Source organism: Lithobates pipiens, unplaced genomic scaffold (assembly GCF_037356315.1).
Source record: "Lithobates pipiens isolate NorthernLeopardFrog02 unplaced genomic scaffold, aLitPip1_a1.2 Scaffold_22, whole genome shotgun sequence".
NCBI classification, from domain to species: domain Eukaryota; kingdom Metazoa; phylum Chordata; class Amphibia; order Anura; family Ranidae; genus Lithobates; species Lithobates pipiens.
This window is the reverse complement of record NW_027507784.1, coordinates 242,622,650-242,642,807: the sequence shown is the minus strand read 5'-3', so window position 1 is coordinate 242,642,807 and position 20,158 is coordinate 242,622,650. Positions and strand designations below refer to the sequence as shown.

The following is a 20,158-nucleotide window of genomic DNA, read 5'->3' as shown; positions in this document are numbered from 1 at the left end:
ATACAATGCTGTCCCCTCTGCTCTGAAAAAAAAATTAAAAACCTAAAATTGTCACTGCCAGATTCTCTATTAAAGCCTGGCATGCCACACTATGGAAGTTATTTTAAAAAGCGAGAGCTCTAAATACCTATTTACAGCTGTCTTCAGGCCAGACACATGACTCGTGGCCACGTGATCTCCCTGGCTGATATCAGAGGGAGATCATGGCTCCACCCGCAGAAGCCCTGTCTCATAGCTATAAAGCAGCTGCGAGTCATGTGACTGGCCTGCAGACGGCTGTAAATGGGTATTAAGAACGCTCGTTTTTTTTTTTTTTTTTTAATAACTTTCATAGTGTGGTATGCCAGGCTCTAAGGCTGGATTCACACCTTTGCATTTTTTGTGCTTTTTTTTGCATTTTGCAGATTTGTACTACAGAACGCGTTCTATAGGAAACCATGTTAAATGGACTGCAGTGCAAATCTGCAAAATGCAAAAAGCACTAAAACAGCATAGGTGTGAATCCAGCCTAATTAGAGGGTCTGCTAGTTACTTGCAATTTAGACTTCACAAACACTAAGTGTTTTTTGGGATGTGGAATCTCTGCAGGACTTCTAGGCCTAGCATTGTGGTTGTTGATTTCATCTGGAAGAATTTTTTTGGTCTAGGGTTCATGGGCACAATTAACCCCCAAAGGAAGACCAATTCTTCCGCACCTGTTTGAAAAATGCATATCGTTGCAATTTTTGACAGCAAGGCCAATTCTTGCTTTCAACAAGAGTACCTCGATAGGGTTACGGTGTGACGGCGCCACTGACTCCCAAAGACCAATTTTTCCGCATCTGTTTGATAAGTGCATATCATTGCAATTTTTAACTGCATGGCCAATTCTTGCTTTCATCAAAAGTACCTTAACCGCTTCCCTTCCGGCCCAATTCTGGCACTTCGCTCCTACATGTAAAAATCACAATTTTTTTGGTAGAAAATTACTCAGAACGCACAAACATTAGATATATATATTTTTTAACAGAGACCCTAGGGAATAAAATGGCGGTTGTTGCGACTTTTTATGTCACATGGTATTTGTGAAGACATTTTTCAAATGCCTTTTTGTTAGCCCAATTTTTTTGTATAATGTGAAAGATGATGTTACGCGCTTGCAGAATGGCGCCAAACTTCGGAACTCAAAAATTTCCATTTCTTTACAGGTTAACTGTTTAGAGTTACAGAGGAGGTCTTGGTATTATTTTTCAAAATTATTTAAAATTATTGTTCTCACTCTAATGTTCATGGCGATACCTCACGTGTGAATTGAATGTTGTTTACATGTGTGGCGCGACGTACATATGCGTTTGCTTCTGCGTGTCCGTTTTTAAACTTTTTTTATGGTTTATTTTATTTTCATTTTTTGATTTTTACACTTTCCCTCTGAAAATGATATATGTATTAGGAATAGTGTATGACAGGTACTCTTTATGAGGAGAAGTGGGGTCAATAAGACCCCACTTCTCCTCCAGGCTGGAAAGTAATCACACACATAGGTCGGACTTGATGGACTTGTGTCTTTTTTTCAACCTCACCTACTATGTAACTATGTAAATTATTGATCTAGCTTTAAATATCCATAAGATATTGTTAATCTGGCATATTTAGTTCTTTCAGGATTTTTCATGTATTTTTCTCCAACTATTTTCTTTCTATTCCAACTACTGGTTTACCTGTAGTAGGTGTCTTCACCTTTGTTGTCCACAAGATGTCGCTAGTTCGTTTTATTGGAATCTTTTGGCCTCTGTTATTTCATGAAATTTGATCCAGCAAATGACGCTATTTTTAAATTAGTAAACTCGAACACACATAGTTCATATTTTATTTCATTTTGTGTTTAGGAATTAAATTGAGGTCATATTTCAATATCCCCCCCCCCCTTTTTTTTAAATACACAAATGTAAAAAATTTTTTTTATAATTTTATGTATTCATGTGTTATGCATATATGTTTTTTCTATGTAGATACATATATGATGTTAGGAGTTTTAACATTTAATTGATCAGAAATTAGTAATTTTTCCTATGTTTACGGTAGAATTATCCTTATATTATATGCTATATATTCAGATATTTTAGTTCATAAGGTTTTTTACATTATAATTTTGATTGATGCAATGCATAGTGAGAAAGCTCTAACACTCGGCAAGATGATCCGATGATTCATTGGACACTATAATTAATTGTAAACAAGCAAAAGGCTTTAATACCCTGGCGTTCGTCACTGGCCTCCTATCCCTGAGGAAGTTACGCGACAAGTGAAGCAACACGTTGGGTGGGGCCAGTGATGTCACTTCCCTTGTCTCATGTACATGAAAGTTGGTGAGGAGCCGATCAGCCATGCTCTTTACCCTGATACTTATGCTGAAATTTTTTTTTTTTAATGTGAATGCAAATCAACATTTTATTAAAAGAGGTATTTTATAGCATTATTGCGCTATGAGCTTTTGTTTATATTTGAGAATACATTGAAGGTGTGAATCGAGCTAGTCCCAGCAAAGGAACCTTTGCTGAGATAGATCGTAGCAGGTGGAATCACGCAGGACCTGGAGACCTAATTGAGTGTAAAGGCATTTTTTTACCTTATGGTCATATCTTAAAGTGAGTGGCCATTTCACCCACTGATGGCTAATGGTGGATATTTGTGTTTTTTGGATAAGAATCTACTGAAAGAGTTTTCTTAATTTATTGTGGGATCAATCAATAACTTTTTTTTTAGGACTATTTTTTAGGACTTTGTTTTATCATTTGCTTTTGGATATAGCACTGGATGTGGACACTTAACATTTGTGCACGATAAGCAATATACAGTGTACATATTTTATATATGTTTGTAAGTTTGCTGTATGTGGTTATCTTATTGAAGATAGTGGCGGGGAGGGGGTCACAGAGGAATGCAGAGTACACAGGGAGAGAAAGAGGGAGAGAGGAGAAAAGGGCAAGGCTTTGTGGGATTCAGGAAGGCACACAGGAGGAGAATCTTATCCATAATACAAGTGAGAGGGGTACATATAAGGGTAATCTAAATGCAACATTTGAAATACTTGCAACCGGAAGTAGCGGCTTTACAGGGATTAAAGGTAATGAAAGGAACTGCTTTTTTTTTTTAACCTGCAGTGCTTTGTATTAATATGGCCCCCCTTAAATGTAACATAGGAAGTTTTTTTTTTTTTATGTGAACTAACCCTTTAAGCAGCTACAGCAACAGTTTTGTTCCTTGTGAGATAAAGGTTTTACATATATATATATATATATATATATATATATATATATATATATATATATAAAAGCTGTCAGTGTTCAATGGTTTGTCTCTAGCTTCGAACTGCTACATCTGCAGGACAGCTTGTTCTGTTGGAAAACAGAAGACTTTCTGGCTAGATCACCAAGTAAAAATAAAGAAAAAAAAAACAGAATGTGATCATCAGATTTAAGAATTGGTAAGCAGCAGTTTGCGGTTTCTCATGCAGTCTGCGGTCTCATGCAATTTACGGGTGGTTACGCTACTTCCGTTTTTGCAAATTACAGGTTTATACGATTACGCAATTTACGGTTCACATGTAAATTTGGGTGTTGTCATTCCATGTGGTCATGGTTTTCTCGTGCAATTTATGGTTTCATGCTATTTACATTTCATGCAATTTACAGTTTTCTGCAATTTACGTTTTTTTTTGCCAATTTGCTTTGCTCATGCGTTTCTCAGGCGGTTGACGTTTTCAAGTTTTTTCGGTTCTTATAAGGTTTTTCAGGGTAGGTATGGTTCTCAGGTTTTACATTCTCCCATGCAATTTACGTGTCTGATGCAATTATGGGTCTGTTGTATTTTACTGGTCTGTTGCTATTTGTGTGTCTCAGGCAACTTTTTATTTTTTTATGTTTTCCGAAGTTTTCCGTGTTTCTCATATTTTTTCCCATGTTTCTTACGTCTTTCCCATGTTCACGTTTTCCCATGTGGTTACGTTTTCCCATGTGTCGTATGTTTTTCATGTTGCCCTTTGTTTGCAGCTTTTACGTTAGCTGGTACTTACATCCAGGATCTGTCATGTCTACAGGTCCATACGGGCTGAGGTTTCGTTGTTAATTGATTGTCGTCCCACAATCTTCTCGCCTGTAGTCCACACATCATACGTATAGGTTCACTGTTACACCTTTTAGTACTACCCACCACGGTCTGTGGGTACCTTAGCCCTGAGTGTTCGTTTTTTAATTGCCTGTCTTGGTGCTGCAGGTTGCTCGGGCTTACTTCTGCATTCATTAGGGTGGTGTCATTGGGTTCACATTCATGCGCTGTTGGTCCGGTCATTTTGGCACCCACGTCCTTACACTTTAGGTCCTACGTCCTTACTTGTCTGGTACCAGGGGGTTTGTTGGGTCACAGGCGGGTTGTTGTTAGGTTTTTTGGTTGTCCGTGTTCTTCCACCGTGGTTTACCCATCACGCCTATGGGTTGATAGATTGAGGTGATCGTTTTTAATTGGCTTGGCCGGTGGCAAGTCTTCTTATCTGTTCTTACACCACTCACATTTTGTACTAACTCACGTTTCTCATGCATTTAGTTTCTCATACGCTTTGTCCTTATGCAATTTACGCTTTCTCATGCTATGTTACGTTTCTCTCGTACCCCCAGGGTTTCCTCTTGTACCCCCAGGGTTTCCTCTTGTGGTTTCATCGATTTGCGTTTCTCATGCAACCTGCATTTCCTATGCAGGTCGTGTTTTCCAGCAGCCTCGTTTCTTATGCTGCTCACGGTTATCAGCTCACGCTACTCATGTTTCTCATTCAGTCACATTTCCTTCTCGCAGGTTACGTTCTTGTCGCAGGTTTTCTTTGTCTGCTCACGGTTCTCTCAGTAGTTGTGTTCCTGTCCAGTTGGGTGTCATTCCTCACTATTTTTTAATTTTCTAGCTGCGTCCGGCCAGGAGTTGCGCTAGGGTATAGAACGATTGGTTAGTCAGGCTTTTGCTGCTCTGCAGCTTCTACTGCCTCAGGGGCTTTCGTGGATCCCAGTATCTATAGGCTGGGATCTTGGAAGCAGGTACCAGCGTCGCACTTTCTTTCCAGTTTCCAGTTGTGGTAGATTGGTTTTCCATTTGGCTAGCGCAGCAGCCTTGATCATTGGGTTTTGTTTTGCATACCAGGAAGGCTCATGACACTGCTTGGCATGTTTCTGGGCTTTCCAGGTCAGGTTTCCAGTTTCGTATCGAGTTTAGTCTCAGCATTTCATGTTGTATGATCCGTTAGGTCGTTTTATTTTTTTGCACTTTCGTTGGAGGCTGTCCAGGGTTCCAGCGGAGTAGACTCCCTGCTGTGCTCAGCTGATTTTCCATTGTGGGTATTATTTTCGTGACGTTTTGACGTACTCACAGGTCTCCTTTTGCGTTGGTTACCGGCTTGGGGCTCAAGGGGGTGCTATAGCTGGCTTTGTGGTTCCTAAAGCCAGGGGAGTGATGCTTCTGGCCCAGGGTCTCACTTACTTTAGCCAATCTACTGATTGGCACCCTGGCCCTTTCTGTTACATCTGCATGCTCGCTAGACGCAGCTTTCGGGGGCGGCACTGTTGTCAGGTTCTTGGAGCCTGGCTAGGTGTGGCGCTTGGTATTGGTTTTATACCAAGCGTGTTAAGGTTACATTTGTTAACGCTGAGTTGGTCCTCTACTGCCTTTCCTAGCGCTTCCTTTTCTGCAGCTAGATACATACCTCATTTGCCGCCAACCCCAGGTTGGACGTTATTCACTGTGTAATCTGGTTGTTAAGCTTTCATCCTACTATGTTATTTTTTGCCCCCTTTTAGGCATACTGACCGCGTGACCCTGGCACACTTCAGGTCTTTGTTGCTCTTTGTTCCTTTCCTTACTATCCACAGAGTGACTCCGAGTACAATTTGTAAGGCTGACCGCAGGTCAGCCTGTATTTGTAGGAGGAGGCAGAGGAGGGCAGGCTTTATGCAGCCTGACTCCCCCTACAAATACAGGCTGACCTGCGGTCAGCCTTACAAATTGTACTCAGAGTCACTCTGTGGATAGTAAGGAAAGGAACAAAGAGCAACAAAGACCTGAAGTGTGCCAGGGTCACGCGGTCAGTATGCCTAAAAGGGGGCAAAAAATAACATAGTGGACGTTGGCTCTCGTGTCCCACCCACCCATTCCCTTTTTATTTAATTCATTACATTTCATACTTGCGTATGCCCCCTTTTAGGCATACTGACAGCATGACCCTGGCACACTTCAGGTCTTTGTTCTTTGTTGCTCTTTGTTCCTTTCCTTACTATCCACAGAGTGACTCCGAGTACAAATAATGGTTTGCTTTTGGATTTAATACTGCTAATACTTTAATTGAGTTGCAGACATGCTGAACGGACCTTATTCCACTGCATAGCTTGAAGTCATCTGAAAACTCAGAATTGGTACTTTTAAGCACAAACTATATATAATTTATAAACCATTTGAAAAGTCCCAACAATGAAGTATTCACTACTCTCAATACAGTATTTTAGCCAGTTTTCTATGCTTAATTTGAATTGCATTTTTCAAGCCTGCAAACTTCAACTTACACAGCCATGTGTGGAGAACTGTGCCAAACGCTTTGTCAAAGAACCAAGTATACTATATCCACGACCACTCCCTTGCTACGCTTTTGATTACCTTTTAATAAAAAGAAATCAGATTTGTTTGACAACTTTGATCTTTTATGAATCAGTGCTAACTATTGTCTTTAAAATAGTTTACCAGCAAATCCTCTATGCGTTTTATAATTTGTTTGCAAGGGGCAAGGGGGGATTTTCTCCCCCAGCTCGCTGTCACACTGGGAAAAAAAAAAAAAAGCATGGCCGCATCATTCATTCACAGTGTTCTGTGAATATGAAAACTACAAGTACCAACAGCCTGTCGGCTTGTAGTTCTCATGAACTACCAGGGTGCTGTTGAGCACTCTAGGTAGTTCATTAAGATTACTGTCATTGTGTAACTGCCTGCCCGTATCGGAGGTACAGGAAGACAGCTACACAGACAGTCTGCAGGACTGTGGCATTACACCCATGATCTGCTCATCATTGGTGCAATGCTTCAAGCAGGGGTCCCCAATCCCCTGTTGATGATCGTGCCGCAGAGCAGGAGATGAGTGGCGGCCACTGTCTGCACGGGGCTGCCACAGGATGAGATTGGCACTCACCTACTGCTGTGCAGCCATGCCAGTATGTCCTCTCTCGATTCCTCCACCCGCCCGACGAGCTGCAGATGGGAATGGAGAGCTCCTCCTGCCCCTACCTTGTTAATAGAATGACAAATGGCTGGCAGGGGAGCCGGGAGAGAACCATTTTCAGGGAGTTGCTGGCCTTTGCAGCATTTAAGAGGTGGTGAAGAACGATTTTTCTTATATGTCTTGAGATGTATTGAAGAATGGTGCAGAAGGAAGAATGCTGGGGCAATCGGGAACACTAAAGTCTGACCTCCTTCCAAAACGGCTGTAGTAGTGGGCAGGAACAAAAAAGGTTGTAACCAGCGGTATTTTTACACCTCCAGCACAGATGGTTTTGTGGATTTGTGTGCAAATTGAGGATTTCTGAGCAAGTAGCATTCCGATCACTGTGCAGGGGAGGCAGACATTAGCATGGGGAAGTGTCATGTTAGAGAGGAAGGGGGAGGAGGGAGGAGGAGGGGGAGGATGGGGGAGTGGGTGGATGCAGACTGCACAAGGGGACTGCACTGTAATCATTACAGTGCAGTCCCCGTTACATTGCTGTAAAGAGGCACTGTGATGTATAGGGGTCTGTACTGTACATTAAAGGAGGGCTGTGATGTGAAGAGGAATGAAGGACACTGATATAAAGGGAGGGCTGAGCTAAAAGGGGGCACTGTTTGGCTGCTGTGAAACTGTTTCCTGGTGCCAAAATGGTTGGGGACTGTGGCATTACAGGCTCCTGACAAAAATAAATAAATGCATATTTTTTTACATGCAAAATAAAATATTTTTTTTGTAAAGGTAAACTTATTAAATGCCCTTTCCAATTTCTGTATGGCTTTATTTGTTTTTTTTAACTTCCGACGTTTGCTACATATATTTTACTTTTAGCCTTTTAAAATGTATTGCTTATCAGACTATGTTCTGCAGTGTTTGCATACAGCTGATTTAAAACACTCCCAGTTCTGTTCTAAATTCATGATGATAATACTCCCTTCCCAATCTATTCATTAAAAAAAAATACAAGGCATTTTACAAATGGCGGCAGTGCTGAGTGAGTGACCCACCTGGCACAAGACCCAGAAAATAAGGGATTTCACTTTAATAGTGCCAACTACTGCAGTAATCCTCAGCTTCCCCAGCTTTCTCCCAGGTATGAAATATGCATACTTAGACTGGTAAGTGCTCCAAGCTGAACCAATGTAAGTATGCAATAAAGATCATGCCTGGAATTCAGCTTTAACCACTTCCCGACCAGCGCACGCTGATGTACGTCGGCAGAATGGCACGGGCGGACATATTGGCGTACAAGTACGTCCAATCTTTAATGCCGCCCTGCAATTGCGAGCGTGCCGCCGGCATGCTCGCGTGCTGGTCGGGCCCCCTGTGAGTCCGGTCGCGGGCATACCCGCGATCGTCTCACGGGGCGGCTGAACGGAGAGATGCCATTGTAAACAGCATCTCCCCGTTCTGCCTAGCAACAAGTGACGCTGATCTCTGCTCCATGTGATTGGAGCAGAGATCAGTGTTCACTAAAAGAAAGCCCAGCCCCCAACAGTTAGTAACACACCCCTAGGAACACTTAACCCCTACACTGCCACCCACTGGTTAACCCCTTCACTGCCAGTGTCATTTACACAGGAATCGCTGCATTTGTATAGCAGTGATTGCTGTATAAATGACAATGGTCCCAAAAATGTGTCAAAAATGTCCGATGTGTCCGCCATGTCACAGTCCCAATAAAAATCACTGATCGCCGCAATTACTAGTAAAAAAAAAATTAATAAAAATGCCATAAAATTATCCCCATTTTGTAAACGCTATAACTTTTACGCAAACCAATCAATAATCGCTTATTGTGATTTTTTTAATCAAAAATATGTAGAAGGATACGTATCGGCCTAAACTGAGGGAAGAAAATGTTTTTTTATATATTTTTGGGGGATATTTATTATAACAAAAAGTAAAAAATAATGTGTTTTTTTCAAAATTGTCGCTCTATTTTTGTTTATAGCGCAAAAAATAAAAAACGCAGGGGTGATCAAATACCAACAAAAGAAATCTCTATTTGTGGGAAAAAAAGGACGTCAATTTTGTTTGGGAGCCATGTCGCATGACCACGCAATTGTCAGTTAAAGCGACGCAGTGCCGAATTGCAAAAAGTGGTCTGGTCTTTGGCCAGCAAAATGGTCCGGGGCTGAAGTGGTTAAATTATAAGCTAAGAATATTACAAATGTTAACATTGAACTTTGGCCATTTTTGTACACAGCAAGTGAACCACAATTCCATCTGCGGGCTGAAGAAGTTGAATTGTAAACAAATGCTTTCAGCCTGCATGCGATTTCCACAAACAAGCAACTAGTGTGCAACTAAAGTTCACTCAGCAAGGAATCATTTTAACCACTTCAATACCGGGCACTTAAACACCTTCCTGCCCAGACCAATTTTGAGCTTTCAGCGCTGTCGCACTTTGAATGACAATTGCGCGGTCATGCAACACTGTACCCAAATGAAATTTTTATCATTTTTTTCCCACAAATAGAGCTTTCTTTTGGTGGTATTTGATCACCTCTGCGGTTTTTATTTTTTGCTAAACAAATAAAAAAATACCGAAAATTTTGAAAAAAAAAATGTTTTTTTTGTTTCAGTTTCAAAACTTTGCAAATAAGTAAGTTTTCTCCTTCACTGATGGGCACTGATAAGGTGGCACTGATGGGCACCGATGAGGTGGCACCAATGAAGTGGCACTGATGAGGTGGCAGTGATGGACACCGATATGTGGCACTGATAGGCGGCACTGATGGGTGTCACTGATGGGCGACACGGATGGGCACTGATAGGTGGCACAAATTGGCACGGATGGGCATGGATAGGTGGCACAGGTAGGCATGGTTTAGGCGGCACAGGTGGGCATGGGTAGGCGGCACAGGTGGGCATGGGTAGGCGGCACAGGTGGGCATGGGTAGGCGGCACAGGTGGGCATGGGTAGGCACTGATAGGCGGCACAGATGGGAACTGATAGGCGGCATTGTATTATAATATATTGTACTAATGGATGCCAATCAGTGCCAATCAATAATGCATGCCAATCAGTGATGCCCATTGTGGGCACTGATTGGCATCCATTATGGGCACTGATTGGCATCCATTGTGGCACTGACTGGAATCCCTGGTGGTCTAGGGTGGCATACCTTGTCCTTGGCATCCCTGGTGGTCTGGTGGCGTCCCTGGTGGTCCAGTGTGGGCATCCTCGGGGGGGCTGTGCTGATAATCGATCAGCACAGACCCCCCCCCCCCCCCTGTCAGAGGAGCAGCCGATCGGCTCTCCTCTACTCGCGTCTGACAGACGCGAGTGAGGAAAAGCCGATCACCGGCTTTTCCTATTTACCCTGTGATCAGCCGTGATTGGACACGGCTGATCACGTGGTAAAGAGTCTCCGTCGGAGACTCTTTACCGAGATCGTAGTTGCCGGGTGTCAGACTGACACCCTGCAACAACGATCGCCGCGATGCGCGCCCCCAGGGGTGCGCAGCGGCTCATAATCCTGATCACGTCATATGACGTCCGGTCAGGATTATGAAACCACTTTGCCGCCGTCTATTTGCTATAGGGCGGGCGGCAAGGTTAACTATAATTTCCACACTGAATTTGTCTGTTGGTTAAACCACATTAATAAAAAGGTGACTTTTTTTGTGAGCACTCGAAGTGTTCTAAATTGTCCCAATCCATGTCATTGCTACAACTGCATGAACTGCAGTTCACAAATTTCTCTGCAAACAATGACACTGTTGTATAAAAAGTAGAGAAATCATAACTGGTTATTAATTCTTGTCCACTTACCTTTTCACCACCTTGGACAGTAGCATTAATGTTCTTCAATGCTAGGTCTAAATCTTCACGGTAACGCAAGCAGAAATTTTGAAACTCGATCTTTCCTTCATGAGGCCAGCTGTTTTCTGGTTTAGTCTCCAAAAGAGTCCATGGAGCCTAAATAAATATCCAATAAAAAAAAAACATAGTACACATCCACATTGTTAGTAAGCTGGGCTTCAGGGAGGCAGCAAAGTCTTTTAGCACCGCCCTGCAGAATAGAGCCAAAGTCCTTTACTAGTGAACAGGGGGCACACTTATACTTTATTATTCTATATTATCTTGCCGATAGCATAGATGTGGCTATACATAGACCAGTTATAGGAACCATATGGTGGATATAATCTATGACATACTCATTCTGTCTCTAACTTAAATTTGGTATTTAATACAAATACACAGCATCACTTTGCAATCCTTTTTAAATTTGAATTTATAGAGTAAAGATTTTAAGCTCAGTGGTTTTTGGTCCGTGGGCAGGTGCACCCCTGTTCTTAGTGTTGTAGAATTAGCTTATAGTTTTGCTGTAATTTCCACTACAAATACTAGTTTTAATCTTTAAATTCATGTGCTTGTTACAGTTTAAGTATATTGTTCAAGAAGATCTGACAAACAGGCCTCTGTTGGATCTGGCAAATGATTGTTCTGGCTTACACCCTTAAAGTGGTTCTAAAGGCTGAAGGGGACCTGAAAAGAAGGATCAGAGCTGCTCTGTGCAAAATCACTTCAGAGTAGGTAAGCATGATGAAACAGTTTTTTTTTTTTTTTTTTTAAAACAAAGCTTTAACATCACTTTAAGGGTCGGGCTCCTCCCTTCCCCATTGCAGCACGCTCTACCAGAGTGCTTGGTGCCTCCTGAGCGTTTCAACCTAAGGCATATGTGTCTCAGATATACAAGATGCCTTCCTGGTTGTGAGCAATTTTAAAACCATTTTACAAGTTGATGTGTCTGCATCTGCGATGCTTTTTTTGGCTGTTTAAAATCCCTTGTTTTTTGTTTGCCCATTCCTCCTTGAGACACTGCTTTGGGGTGTCACAATCATCAAGAAACAGAAGAGCCGTGTCTATCAATGAACGTAAGAGAAAGCAGAATTTTTGTTACCGTAAAATCCTATTCTTCTTCGTTTGACAGACACAGCACCCACCCCCTTTTTTTGGAGTTTATACTTCTGACACTTCTTTGTGACTGGCTTGCCTATAGCAGAGACAAGGTATATACCCGCTAGGACTACCCATAGGTGGTGCTGTGTTCTTTTTCTGCTTAGTGTCCACTCCTATAGGTGGTGCTATAAACCCTATGATCAAGATCAAAAAGGAATAAGTGTAGTGATCCTTCCTGGGATATCTTCAAGGGCTGAAGCTGCCTATAGTCCTAGGACGAGCCAACCTTCCCCTCCTTTATATGATCCTGTATGGATAAGTACATTTCTATATATATTCACTCTGATAACTGTACTAATTTGAATTGCGTTTTTTCTGAATGAACAATTACCACTATATGCCTTACATCATTTAGTAGTGACACTGGTGTGTGGCTCTGCACATATTCTCTGGATTAGCTATTCATTTTTAGATTTAACATTTTCTTCCTTTGTGACACAGGATTCATATTATAGTGGAATATATTCACTTAATGTCCGTTATAATTAGGGACATCAGTAATTATGTATCAATTTTTTATATATGTATTTATGCTGGGGTTTGGATGTGGATTGACCCCCAAAAATATATATTTTTTTATTTATATCTTATAGATCATATTTTTACTTTATAATATTTTATAATCAATTTCTAATTAAGGGATTTTACCCCCCCCCCCTTTTTTCCCCACCTGTTTAGCACCTTTAATTAGCACATTGCACTTGGATGCTGTTTTGACTAGATTATAGATTGTCCCCTATAAGGTTGGATATTTTTTTCTTCTTTGGGATGATTTAATCTAACACACATTCTTATTGATTGCACTCACTTTTTTTGATATATTATATATTTAACACTTTGCCTTTGTCTTTGGAAGATAGAGCAGCACTATTTGCTGTGAGGCACTCATTTTTGGTTGGCTGGCCTGTCCTGAGTGCTTGCAGCTGTTTTACAGATTTTTATTTAATTTATCTTTGGGTTGAATATTTTTTCCTATTCATTTCTTGCGCTTAAGTAAGTTTTCCCTACCCAGTCAGGAATATGGCTGAAAAATTACAAATACTAGATCCCGGGGTCCAGCTCTCTAAAAAGAGAAGTGTTACAGGTAAAACCTTGTTTCTTCGGACAGGAGGCCTAGCTTGCATAGCTTGCCCCAGCAAGGAATATTTCAGTGGAGCTCATGACAGCACATCTTTACTTGTGACCAATACCTAAGACACTGGCAAATAAAAAATGAGGTACTCCCAGTAAGGGGAGGGGTTATATGGGGAATTAAACTTCCTGTTTCGGGTGTGCCAATGTCCATCACCTGAAGATGCCATATAACCCATACAGTTATTACTGTGGCTCTGTGTCCCGTGATATACGATAAGGAAAGTTCAATTTTGATCTCATCTTACCTTTTTACACATTTGCTGTGTCCCCCCTCCCATAGCTTCTCGCAAACTGCAAATGGGACTTCTTATGGCTTTCTGTCAACAATGGCTTTCTTCTTGCCACTCTTCCATAAAGACCAGATTTGTGGATTGCACAACTAATAGTCCTGTGGACAGATTTTCCCACCTAAGCTGTGGATCTCTGCAACTCCTCCAGAGTTACCATGGGCCTCTTGGCTGCTTCTCTGATTAATGCTCTCCTTGCCCGGCCTTAAGTTTAGGTGGACGGCCATGTCTTGGAAGGTTTGCGGTTGTGCCATACTCTTTCTATTTTCAGATGATGGATTGAACAGTGCTTCATGAAATGTTCAAAGCTCGAGATATTTATTATAACCTAACCCTGTTTTAAACTATTCCTCAACTTTATCCTTGACCTGTCTTTTTTGTTCCTTGGCCTTCATGATGCCATTTTTGTTTAAGGTTCTCCAACAAACCTCTGAGGACTTCACAGAACAGCTGTATTTATACTGAGATTAAATTACATGCAGGTTAACTCTATTTACTAATTAGTTGACTTCTGAAGGCACTATATTTTAGTTAAGGGTATCACAGTAAAGGGGGCTAAATACAAATGCACGCCACACTTTCCAGATATTCATTTGTAAAAAATGTGGAAAACCATTTATAATTTTCCTTCCACTTCACAATTATATGCCACTTTGTGTTGGTCTATGACATAAAATCCCAATATTAACGTTTTTGGTTGCAACATAAAAAAATTTGGAAAATTTCAAGGAGTATGTATACTTTTTTAAGGCACTGTATTGTCCAATTGCTCTAAGACCACTATTGCAGAGATGAGCATAACTCTTTGAATGTTTGCATTGTACCTCCTGCTCCAGATCAGAGTACTCCTTCACTCGCTCAACTGCCACTATATTGGTCTCCAGTTCTGACGACATCCTTACCAGCCAGTTCAGGTATGTTGTCACCTATAACAGAAAAATACAAGTAGACTACAAAGCAGAACGAACTAGAATCCACACGTTAATAAAGCTTTTAGCCCCACCTTTGAAATGTAAGCTAGAAAAAATTCAGAATCAAGAACGGACTATCTATAAAAGACAACAATGGCAAAAAACATACCTGCACAAGGCTGCAACCTGGCCTGGTGCCATTTAAGCCTCATGCACACCATCAGATTTTCTGCTGATTTTTGTCTTCAGATTTACCCAAACCATGTAGTGCAAGGGCCTGCCTGATTGCATACAAATTGAAACTCCTAAGGTTTGACCTCCTATTATATGGTTTTGGTAAATCTAAAGGAAAAAAATCACCACAAAATCTAATGGTGTGTATAGAGCTTGACTTGCAACTTAGCTCCAAAATGATTTAGCAATTTTACATAATGAAGAATCAATTTTTAAGTGTAAGGCCCCTTTCTCACGGGGCTGTCAGTTTTCACTACTACGCTTGCTCAGCGGGGATCGCTCCATTCATCCCCTCTGAGCCGGCAGATGACAAGTCCGCCTCTGCACTCTGTGCAGGGGCGGACCTGTCAGAGTCAGCTCTCCCCCTATGGGGGGGGGGGGGGGGGGGATCGGATGATTACGGACCGCCTGTCCGTTTTCATCTGATCCGATAGAAGGATGGAAAATAGGACATCCATCCATCTGGATTTTGCGGAGCGGATCGGATGTCAGTGCACATGCCACACATGTCCACAGAGCTGTATGGAGCGACCGTTCAGATATGCCTGAAAAAACTGACAGGCGGATCTGAACGGTCCGCCTGTCTGAAAGGGGCCTAACACTGTTAATATTCTTAGTAACTACTTCAGCAAATGTTAAGCTGAAAATCTAACTAGGTCTTCACAAGATACAAGAAGAAAATCAATCAATTGGTTCACTTTTTCTGCAAGCCACAGAAGACTGAAATAACCATGTAAGTAATCAACACTGAAAATAGTGCAGATAGAAGATAAGTATTAAAAATTCCACTGCTACTTTTCTGAGAGGTTTTACTCCCAAACAAAAATTTCCATCATAAGGGACAATGGCTGCTACAACATTACAAATGTTGAGGCTAGGTTCACACTGAAGCGAATTGGATGCAGGGTTTCCCTGCATTCAATTCGCATGACAGAAGACTGAGCGGCTCTCAAGGGAGTCTGTTCACGGGGCAGCCACTGAGCGCACTGTGCGTCTTCTGGTCCATTTTAGGTGTGAAGTCAGCTAAATATCGGGACACGAGTCGCACATGAAACTGTGTACAGGGATGCACTGAACCCCTGCTGTGAGACGCAGCTGCAGCTAGTGTGAACCTAGTCTGACATTCATAATGCTTGTCATCACTTTCCCATTTCCTACAACACAAACCTTGGTTTAAAAACAAAATGAAATGAAATTAGGCATCGGTCCTTGTTAATGAAAGAAAACAGAGGGCACACCAGCCTTGCGCATTACCTTTGCAACAATTTATTATTTAAAAATGTGTACATTATACTCACAGTTGGAAGGCATATGTCAAGCAAAATATAAATTCCACCAGATGCTCCAGTCGCAAGATCCGCTAATAGTATTAGTCATGGAATAAAAGTCCAAACAAAGCTGACACATTTTCGAGGGGCGTCCCCTCTTCAGAGCTGGGTTTGGAGTGCAGGTAGCTGGTCTTTATATGAAGAGTATGATCAAAGTCCCATGTGACATTTAATTTAGGACCCTCCCTTGAATGGGCTGGCTGGTGGCAATCAAGTCAAAAGGGTAGGTGAAGAAGTACAAACATGCATACATTTCCTACAATCAAGACCATGCATCATAAAAACAAATTTGTATAAAAAAGGTGCGTGTTTAACCACTTGCTGATCAGCCGCTGTCATACTGTGGCAGGTCGGCACGATCCCAAACCATCGTAGCTGTACGTTGGCTCCCTTAAGCGGGATAGCAGGCGCGTGCACCCATTGCACAGTGGGGGTGCCGATGCTCGTGACTGACGGACACGATGACCGCCGGGCACGAGAGGCAGAATAGGGACATACTGTATGTGTGTGTGTAAAAACACACATCCCAGTTCTGTGAGGAGAGAGATCTTGAGTTCCTATAATCTGGGAAACATGATCTCATCTCCTATAGTCAGTCCCATCCCCCACACTTAGAACACACACACAGAGAACACAGTTAACCCCCTTAATCTCCCCCTAGTGTTAACCACTTCCTGCCAGTGACATTTATACAGTAATCAGTGCATTTTTATAGCACTGATCGGTGTACAATTGTCAAACGACCCAAAAATGTGTCAAAAGTGTCTGATGAGTCCGCCATAATGTCAGTCTCGATAAAAAAATCGCAGATCGCTGCCATTACTAGTAAAAAAATAAATAAAAAAAAATTGTCGCTTTTTTGTTTCTAGCGCAATAAATAAAAACCACAGAGATGGTCAAATACCACCAAAAGAAAGCTCTATTTGTGGGGGGAAAAAAAAGGACATCAATTTTGTTTGGGTACAGCATTGCACGGCCGTGCAATTGTCAGTTAAAGTGAAGCAGTGCCCCATCGCAAAAAATGGCCTGGTCGTTGAGCAGCCAATTCTTCCGGGGCTGAACTGGTTAATACTAGACCATCAAATATCATATATATTTATTGTGCATCATGCCGCAAACAATGGAGATGTATATGTAAATGTATATATGTGAGAATGGGTACTCACCATCCCAAAGGGATCAGTCCACTGGGTTATGCAGAGGTCCAGAGTGACCGACTAGTGCAGGTGGGGCCAGGCTAATGCTGTCTCATGCAGAGGCTGAAGGGGCACTACCAATTGTACAGAGTGCCATCTAAAATCTGACATCTGGCTCTTGTAAAGCATGGCGGCCGAAACCTGGAAACGTGGTCACGTTGTACGTTCCAGATACTGGCCCTGTGACATGCAGATATCACTTCCGGTGAGGAGGGAATCTGTCATATCCGGATAACAGAGGCTGAAAGCTTGAATAGTGGCCGTGGTGAGACGCAGAGGTCACTGCCGGCCTCCTGCGGAGCATGGGGCCATCCAAAAATAGTTGGAACCTGGTGTCACTGCTAAAAGAATCAGATAGTCAGGTCAGTTTAAGCAGTGACAACAGGTTCCAACAACTTCCGCATGCCCCCTTGCTCCACAGGAGGCCGGATGTAATGTCTGCGGCTCACCACGGCCACTATTCCGACTTCCAAACATTGTTGTCGGCTTTGTTTGGACTTTTATTCCCATGTCTCCGGAAGTGACGCCTGCATGTCACAGGGCCAGCGCCTGGAATGCACATCGTGGCCACACTTCCACGTTTCGGCTGACAAGCGTTCCAAGAGCCAGATGGACCTCTGTACAATTGTTAGTGCCCCTTCCGCCTCTGATAAGAGACAGCAACAGCCTGGCCCCACCTGCACTAGTCAGTCACTCTTGACCACTTCATAACCCATAGGAGTGATCCCTTTGGGATGGCGGTGACGCATTCTCACATATATACATTTACATATAAATCTTAGTTGTTCGCAGCATGATACACAGTGAATCGATATTTAATGGTCTAGTACAGTGATGGCGAACCTTGGCACCCCAGATGTTTTGGAACTACATTTCCCATGATGCTCATGCACTCTGCAGTGTAGCTGAGCATCATGGGAAATGTAGTTCCAAAACATCTGGGGTGCCAAGGTTCGCCATCACTGGTCTAGTATTAAACACGCGCCTCTTTTAAACAAATTTGTTTTTTTGATGCATGGTCTTGGGAAATGTACGCGTTTGTACTTATTCACCTACCCTTTTGACTGGATTGCCGCCAGCCCGCCCATTCAAGGGAGGGGCCTAAATTAAAGGTCACATGGGACTTTGATCGTACTCATCATAAAAAGACCAGCTACCTGCACGTCAAACCCAGCTCTGAAAAAGGAGAGGCACCCACCTGTTGTGAGTGGCAGCACAGCCTTTGCGGTGGCTGTACCAGTGGAGACACGCGTTTTCAATCAGCAGCACAGCAGCCTCTCAAGCGCAGGAGGATTTGCTATTCTTATAGGTCCTTGTTAACATGATTACTGTAGTTTGTTGGTCCTCTTTTCCATGTATACAACATAACTATGTAAGGATCCTTACATAAATGTAAGATAAATAACGCTTCCGCAAGGAAAGGATTACAAAAAGATGACTAAAAGTAGGGCCAAAACAACTAATTGGTTATGAAAATAGTTGTCAGTTGTAAGTATTTTCAGAATCGATTAATCGGCCAGCCGATTAGTTGGCCTGCATAAAGAATGCATTATGTTTACATGTCAGGAAATACAGTGCAGCACACATACAGCTCAGTACACCATACATGATACATGTCAGTAAGTGCCTGAGAACTTGTGAATGTGAGAGGAGCAATTCCTCATGGGACATGTAGTCCTGGGCAGGAAGTGAGTAGTTCTAAAGGCAGAGTTTGTTTACCTTACTATAGGGGCACTATATACTATACTTTGCAGCTTGCTATTGGAGCTCACTGAGGGTAGGAGGAGCCAGAAGCATCGTGGGGGACCCCAGAGGAGGGGAATCGTTCACATCTATGCTTTTTTACAGACGCTGCACATTTGAAAAGGTTCAGAGAAGCTGCAAAAAAAGCATGTAGTGCATTTTTGCTGCAATTTATGTACTTTAATCTGCCCAACAACATATTGTGCAAAAAAAAAAAAAAAAAGAAAAGCATAAAAAAAAATGCAAAACACAAATCGCAGTAAAATCACGTGTGCAAAAATGCACAGCAAAAAGCACTGCAGAAACGTCTCAAAAGCAAACTTCTGTGATCCAAGCCTTATGCTGGCCATACACGTATCAATTTTCGGACGAGAATATTCATTCCGAAAAAAATTTGTACAGTCGCAGAACATTTTTTTTAATGTCCAGCATAAGTGACAGTATGCGCAGGAAGCTTAAGCCACCTGCCTAAGACAAGGGGTCTGTCATAGGTTTTGCTTCCTAACCATATAGTGGATCATTTATATTTACCACAGCATATAGATATTTAAGAATAAATTGCCTTTTATTTTTACATATTAACTAAATTATACATCAGTGTTTTGTTTAAGGGTAATATCTGATTAATCAAAACAATAATCGACCAACTAATCGACTATTAAAATAATTGTTAGTTGCAGCCCTAACTAAAAGCGCTTCACTATTTCATTACCAGGCTTCAATGCACTACCAAACACTGAGAAATGACTCCAGTTCTATCAAATACTTGTCTTTTGCCTACAACATTTTACAAACATTTAGGTTGAGTGTTTAGAAAGTTTTTCCACGGCATTCACAAATCCTATGAGGTGGCAAACCTATACGGCTCCCCTATTGTTCTTGGAGGATGCACTGGTATTTGCACTGAAAAACGTGCTGCTGTGTACTCACAATCCGTTAACTGCATTGTGACTGAACACAGCAGATCACAGGAAAAAGCCACAGAGCCCATGAGAGTGGCTCTGTATGGCATGAATTTTGTAACCAATCATAGGATCACAGAATGTCAAATAAGGCTGCCAATAGGAGCTGTGTTTTACTTCCTGGCTGATAAAC

The 20,158-nt window shown here is 42.0% G+C and overlaps 1 protein-coding gene across 1 annotated transcript in view; it reads right to left on the bottom strand.

The window, feature by feature from the left end:
• ABCC1 (ATP binding cassette subfamily C member 1 (ABCC1 blood group)) overlaps nucleotides 1-20,158 on the bottom strand; it is an 852,279-nt gene that overhangs the window by 39,416 nt on the left and 792,705 nt on the right. Inside the window, exons 26-27 of the mRNA XM_077448931.1 lie at nucleotides 14,476-14,577; nucleotides 11,040-11,186 (exon numbers count right to left, since the gene is read on the bottom strand). Coding sequence (XP_077305057.1) covers nucleotides 11,040-11,186; nucleotides 14,476-14,577 — 249 coding nt within the window. The remainder of the gene's footprint in view (nucleotides 1-11,039; nucleotides 11,187-14,475; nucleotides 14,578-20,158) is intronic.